This window comes from Ammospiza nelsoni, chromosome 16 (genome assembly GCF_027579445.1).
Source record: "Ammospiza nelsoni isolate bAmmNel1 chromosome 16, bAmmNel1.pri, whole genome shotgun sequence".
Taxonomy (NCBI): Eukaryota; Metazoa; Chordata; class Aves; order Passeriformes; family Passerellidae; genus Ammospiza; species Ammospiza nelsoni.
Genome location: NC_080648.1, coordinates 2,953,741 through 2,960,901, shown reverse-complemented (window position 1 = coordinate 2,960,901; position 7,161 = coordinate 2,953,741). Strand labels below are relative to the sequence as shown.

Here is a 7,161-nt window from a genome sequence, read left to right as displayed (position 1 = left end):
TCAGGCCTCGTGGTCGCTGGTGCTCAGGTGCTCCTCGGGCAGGCCGGTCTCGTCGATGTTCTCCAGGGACTCGGCATGCTGCACGGACAGCTCGGCCAGGCTGACGCTGGGCAGCGTGTTCTGCTCGGGGTACACCCAGGGCTTGTACCCGGGGTCGTGCCGCCGCTTCCACTCCGGGTACTTCAGCCCAGCCTTGTAGATCTTCTTCATGGCCTGAGGGCACAGAGGGGCTGGGGTTTGGGTTGCTCTGGGCTGTGGGAACAGCTCCCAGCACCCCATTGCAGGGTTTCGGTTGCTGTCTGAGGATGGGGGCCTGGCTGCCCCAGCAATGTGCCCAGGGCATGCCCTGCATCACCCAGAACTTATCCTGGGAGCTCTGTATCACCAAGGATCCATCCTGTGAGCCCTGGATTGCTCAGCACCCGTTCTGCAAGCTCTGAGTCATCCAGCACCCATCTTGTGAGCCTTGGATTATCCAGGACCCATCCTGTGAGCTCTGGACCACCCAGCACCCGTCCTGCAGGTTCTGGGTCATCTAGCACCCATCCTGAGAGCTTTAGATTACCCAGCACCCATGCTGTGAGCTCTGGACTTCCCAGCATCCATCCTGCAGTTTCTGGGTCACCCAGCACCCATCCTGAGAGCTCTGCATCACTGAGGATTCATCCTGTGAGCCTTGGATCGCTCAGCACCCATTCTGCAAGCTCTGGGTCATCCAGCACCCATCCTGTGAGCCTTGGACTACCCAGGACCCATCCTGTGAGCTCTGGGCCACCCAGCACCCATCCTGAGAGCCTTGGATTACCCAGCACCCATCCTGTGAGCTCTGGACTGCCTAGCACCCGTCCTGCAGGTTCTGGGTCACCCAGGACCTGCTCTGTGAGCTCTGGGTCTCCCAGCACCACTCCATGAGTTCTGGGTCTTCCAGCATCCATTCTCAGAGCCCCGGGTCACCCAGCACCCACCCTGTGGGCCCTGGGTCACCCACCCTGTCCCCACCCGGGGTAATTTGGGCAGCTCATCCCTGCTGTCCATAACTCCCATCCTCTTCCTTACCTTGGGTGCCACAAACTGGGACACGCGGTTCACCACCCACTTCGGCAGCGACCCTGCAAGAGCCCAAAGCTCTGTCACCAGAGGAGCAGGGCCAGCCCCAGGGGAGGCACCATGAGCCTAGAGCACCCCCAGGGCTGGTGTGGGCACCCCTGCATCCTGGGGCTGCCCCCATTCCTGGGGCCCCAGGTCATGGAGAGTTATTTGGACATGCATAGATAATGTAGTAATGGGAGGGCTTCAGAATGAGTTCATGGAACTAATTCTATGGTTGAATTTTGAAAAAGAGGTTATTCTATAAAAATAATTGTATTACTTTTGAATTGATAGAAGATTGTGACTGTTGCAGATGCAGAACACCAGGCCAGAGTTACTCTTTTTCTAATTAATACCACGTCCTCCTACATGACCTCTGGGCTTGAGTCTGCCTTCTGGAAAGCGTTGAGCTTACCTTCTGGAAATAATTCTGCAGCATTAAAAGACACACAATAAACCTGCATACCAGAGACACGCATATGGTGACACACAGGATCCCAAAGCCTTTAAGCCATGATCCTACAAACTAAAATTTGAGTTCCACTGACTGGACAGTGGTTCTTATGACTGGGAGGATCACAGATTAGCAGACAGATGGAACCTTTTTAGGCTGGAGAAGGGAGGGAGGAAAACAAAAGTGGCATAATATAAAATCAGAGCCAGAGGGGTGAGTTCTGGGTGAGGGGCACTCACCTCGAGGGTCCACCTGGGTGAGGTAATAGAGGATGCAGGCGCCGTCCCCGTTGGCCTTGATCAGGTACCCGGTCTGCAGTGACACGGCCCTCACGAAATCCTTGCGGGGTGGGTATTTCTGTGGGGAGATTTTGGGCACCTCAGAGCCTGCCCAGCCCTGCCTGTGCCCACAGACGGCCCTGCCAGGCTGGGGGCAGACAGGGCTCACCGGGTGCTTGACGCTGTAGTTGATGATCATGTAGTCATTGCCCAGGGGCAGCCAGGAGCGCAGCGTGACGAAATCCCGGTTCTTCAGGGGGCTGGGGCACTTCCCTGCAGGCAGATCCCATGAGCCCCGGCCCCCACACACACTCAGGGGGCTGGGGAGGGGCCCGGGGGTCTCGGGGGTGCTCACAGGAGTAGTATCCCACATCAGCGTTGACGGTGAGGCGGCCGATGTCGTAGGTCTCGATCATGTTGGAGTCCCACTTGCTGCGGTAGCGGGTGTCGTGCAGCACGTCATAGAGCGTCTCTGCAGGGACGTCCTTGCAGGAGATGCGGGTCTGCGGGGAGAGGGAGCACCCACCCTGGGCTGTGCCCACTTCGGGCTGTCTCATGTCCCTGGGACATGGAGGATGGCACTGGGACTTCAGGCTGTCCCATATCCCTGTGCCATGGAGGATGGCACTGGGACTTCGGGCTGTCCCTGTGCCACAGAGGATGGCATGAGGGCTGTCCCCTGTCCCTGTGCCATGGAGGATGACATGAAGACTTTGGGCTGTCCCCTGTCCCTGTGCCATGGAGGATGGCACCAGGGCTTTGGGCTGTCCCATATCCCTGTTCCATGGAGGGTGGCACCAGGGCTTCAGGCTGTCCCCTGTCTCCGTGCCATGGAGGACGGCACCAGGACTTAGGGCTGTTCCCGTGCCATGGAGGATGGCACCAGCACTTCGGGATGTCCCCTGTCCCTGCGCCATGGAGGATGGCATGAGCACTTTGGGCTGTCCTGTGCCCCGTGCCATGGAGGATGCAGGACGGTCCCTGCTGCGGGACACCCCCAGAGCCACCGCAGGGCTGGAATGACCCTCACATCGATGGTCCCGCTGGTCCAGGCTTTGATGCCTGTCCCCTACCCCATGTCCTTGCAGGGCAAACAAAGGGGCGCCCGTGTGCTTCCTGATATCTTGTGCGTGGGATCCGATCCTGGGGGGGTTCAGACCCACTCCAGGGGGCTTTTAGGGCTGCTCCCGGTGGGGTTTGGGGCCACTCCCAGGGGAGTTTCAGGGCTGCTCCCGGGGGCTTTCAGGGCTGCTCTGGGTCGGTTTGGGGTCTGCTCCCAGGGGGGTTTTGGGGCCACTCCCAGGGGGGTTTTGGGGCCACTCCCAGGGGAGTTTCAGGCCCTCTCCCGGGGCTGTCATGGCCACTCCCAGGGGAGTTTTGGGGCCACTCCAGAGGAGTTTGGGGGCAGCTGCCGGGGGTTGTTGGGTCTGCTCCCGGGGGGTTTCGGGGCCATTCCCCGGGAGGGTTTTGGGTCCGCTCTGGGCGGGTTTCAGCCCACTCTTAGGGGAGTGTCTACCCCCAGGGGATTTCAGACCCACTCCCGGGGGGTTTTGGGCCCAGTCTAGGAGGGTTTCAGAGCCACTCCTTAGGGGGGTTTGGGCTCTCTCCTGGGGGATTTCGGACCCGCTCCCCGGGGCTGTCGGGCCCGGCTGTAAGCGGAGCCGCGGAGCTGTGCCAGCCGTGCATTATTGATGAAGGCGGCCGCCCTGCTCCTCGGAGCACCGGCAGGAGGGAGATGTCATCTGCTCCTCGTTAGAGCCCTTGCATCTTTGATGAGGCGCCGTGTAAGCGGAGATGGCCCTCGGAGCGTGGCAGGTGCCATCAATCTCGGGCCAGCTTTCCCTGGAGATGGATGGACTCGTGCCCAGGGCGGCTCGGAGATGTGCTGCAGTGCCCAGGGCACCGGGGGAGGGTGGCAGCACCCAGCCCGCTCCCCCTGCTCTCCCTCCCTGCCTGCAGCGGGGTCTGCAGGTGCTGCTGCTGCTGGTGAGGGAATTTTCCAGCTGCAAGTGGAGCTCGTGGGCCTCCAGGAAACTCTGGGTGTCACAGAGGGACCGTCGCAGCCTTGCAGCCCCAAATTCTCCACTAAAGCCTGTCCACCACCCCCTGCAGGCTCGGATGAACGGCCCTGCCCGGCACAGCAGCAGTGATGGGGAAAGCACAGAGCCCAGACCCATCCACAGGGAATTCGGGTGGGAAAAATCCATAGCTGCAGCTGCTCAGGGAATCTGAGGTAATTAACTCCCTCAGTTAATGGACAGACCGAGGCTCTCCTGACCCCAAGGGAGCTGTGCAGCTCAGGCTGCATCCCACGTTATGGGAAGGGGCTCTGGGCAGTGCCAACTCCTGCACCGTGCCCAGGCCCTCTCCAGGGCAGGGGAATCCCAATGATTGCCCTGAACCAGGCGGGTGATGCTCCCTGACTGCCCAGGACCTGCCTGGGGTCCTGTGGGGTCAGCGATGGCATGGGGGACAGAACTGCAGCCCCGCTGCTTGTGGGGCTCAGTGGTGGCAGGGGGGACAGAACTGCAGCCCCCATGCCAGGCTCCTGCCAGCCTGTCCTGGTCACTCTGAGCAGCATCCACCTCTCCAGTCCAGATCTCACCACAGGAAGCCCTGTCCAAGGCTGGACCTGCCCACAGCCACAGAGCCAACCTCTCCCTGCAGAGGCTGCTGAGGCAGGATTTACCCTTGGCAGGTCCTTGCTGCTGTCACCACTGCCCTCCTCCTTCAGGACATGGCTCCCAGGAGCACATTCTCCGTGTCCTTCCCAGGGATTGGGGTGACACAGCAGCCCACAGTGCCACCCTGGAGCTTCCTTTTGGGAGAGGAATGGGATTTTTGCCTCTTCCCAGGTGCTGCAGTCACCAGGACTTTTCAAAGAGGTGCTGGCCTGACCCCTCAGCACCCCTTAATCCTGTGCATGCCCAGCTGGTTTAAATGCTCCCTGACCCAGGTGCAGAAGCCCTTCCCTGACTCACAGGACCAGGGAAATGTGAATTGGAGCTGCAGCCTTGCTGAGAGTGCTGCTCCTGCTCCTCCCCCTGGCCCTGCAGGGTCTCTGTCCAGGGCAGCAGTGTGTGCCCTGCTCTTCCTCGTGCCCCAGCTGCAGGAGAGCTTCTGCGGGGGGAAGAGCCTCTTTCAGAGCCTTTTCCCCTCCTCCCCACCTCCCTGGGGCTGTGGTGACACTGCTGGGTGAACTCTAACCCTGACCCTAATGCTCTCCAGCAGCTGGGCTGCCCTGCAGGTCGGATGTTCTGCCTCTCCTCACTATGGCAGGTCCCATCCCTGCCCAGGAGTCAGGATTCTTGGTGCCAGAAAAGCCAAAATCTGTGACACCATGCTGGGCTCACCCCATGCCCCCTGCAGCCCCTCCTGGCATGCCCAGGGTCACCTGGCAGTGCCCCTGGGGCTGTGCAGATCAACCAGAAGGTACCTGAGGGATGGCTGAGCCTCCTGTCCCTCTGCAGCACCCCAGCTCCAGCCCCTGGCAGGTGTCAAACCTCCCAGAACAGCACCTGGGGCTGCCACAGGATCCCACCCGTGGGGATGGGAGGGGACGGCAGAGCTGGGGAAGGGACACTGGGGACATCCCATGAGCCTGTCTGGGGGCTCCAGCAGGGCCATCTCTATGATGTGACTGATCCCAGCGGTGTGGGGATTGGGTGAGCCCCCAGTGAGCAGCAGGATGGGGGATCCCGGCGAGTGCAGCCCCCAGTGAGCAGCAGGATGCTGTGGGGATCAGGGGCAGCCCCAGGTGAGCAGCAGGATGCTGTGGGGAGCAAGAGTACCCCCAGGTGAGCAGCAGGATGGGGGATCCCAGCGGGGACAGCCCCAGTGAGCAGCAGGAGCTCGAGCAGCAGCTGGGGAGCATCTTCAGGTCTAACCCTGCCAGCCCGGGAACTCGGGGCAGAAACACCCCCAGGCAGGCCGGGCTGGCATCCCCAGCACGGAGCAGTGCCCAGGGACCCCCGGGAGCCGCTGGCACACGGCTGGGGTAGGGAAAGCTCCGCTTACCTTGATTTTCTGCACGGTGCAGCTCTCCTCCTGGCCCTGGCTCCACACGGTCACGCCAGCCTTGTTGTAGCGGCAGTGCCAGCCCTCCAGGCTCTCGCACTGATCCCTGAAGGAGCTGAAGTCGGAGTCATCGGGGATATAAACCATCTCCCCTCCTCTGGACATGGGGCTGAGCTGCTGCCTGCCTGCGGGCAGCCTCTGCCTCAACCCCTGGGACACCCAGCCCTGCCCTGGAGCTCTGTGCTCGCTGGGTGCCCGGGCAGCTCACATCGCCCTGCCAGCCCCAGCCCGAGCCCCCGGAGCGGGCCGGGCAGGCCGGGCCGAGCGCTGCGGGCAGCCCGCTAGGCCGGGAGCTCCTTGGGGCCGGGAGCTCCTTGGCTGCAGTCGCTATCGCAGCTCCAGCAGCAGCTCGGGTGTCCTCCCGGGCCGCCTCAGCAGCATCACATTTCTCTGGGCTGGCCGGCAGCTCCTCTATTATTCAGCAGGTAGCAGCGCGCAGGTGGCTCGGCTTTCAGGGCACGGCTGCCCCCGGCCCCCCGAGCCCCCCGGGCTGCCACCCTGCTGTCCCCTGGCCGCTTCCCCGGCAATCTGTGTGCCTGACTGTGCAGCAGCGGCTGCCCGGAGCGATCAGCTGATGCCGGGAGCAGCAGCGGGATGTGGGCCAGGCAGGGGCACGGCCCAGCGCACAGGGCCCGGCTCTCAGCCCGCCCTGGGGCTTGGGGGAAGGGATTCGTGAGGGGAGGTGGCCCTTGCTGGGCTCACAGCGTGCTGCACTGTCACAGACATCTTTTTATGAAAAATCCTTTTCTTCAGGATTTTTCCTTCTGAGAAGCTGAGAAGCCTCAGGAACAAAATGTAAACAATGGTTATCTGCTGCTGTGGAATGCAACAGGTGCATCTGTGATTGGTCTCATGTGGTTGTTTGTAATTAATGGCCAGTCACAGTCAGCTGGCTCGGACAGAGAGCCCGAGTCACAAACCTTTGTTATCTTTCTTTCCTTTCTATTCTTAGCTTAGCTAGCCTTCTGATGAAACCTTTTCTTCTATTCTTTTAGTATAGTTTTAATGTAATATATATCATAAAATAATAAATCAAGCCTTCTGAAGCATGGAGTCAACATTCTTGTCTCTTCCTTCAACCTGAGACCCCTGTGAACACCGTCACACTGCACCCCCGGGGGTGTCCAGCCCCCTGCCACCATGAGCACAGGAAAGGTCACCCAGGGCTCAGCCCAGCCTGCAAGGATGGATTTGCGCACCTCAGTGCCACAGCTGTGCTGTGACAGTGTTCACAGGGGTTCTTGGATGAGGGGAGAGACAAGG

General features: G+C 61.1%; 1 protein-coding gene across 1 annotated transcript; it reads right to left on the bottom strand.

Moving 5' to 3' along the window:
* On the bottom strand, nt 1-6,003 carry LOC132080522 (START domain-containing protein 10-like). The gene is made up of 6 exons (XM_059483725.1): nt 5,839-6,003; nt 2,177-2,324; nt 1,991-2,094; nt 1,783-1,900; nt 1,057-1,109; nt 1-213 (listed from the first exon to the last, which is right to left on the bottom strand). The coding sequence occupies exons 1-6, from the start codon at nt 6,001-6,003 to the stop codon at nt 1-3; spliced, it is 801 nt and encodes a 266-aa protein (XP_059339708.1).
* Between the last annotated feature and the right edge of the window lie 1,158 nt (nt 6,004-7,161).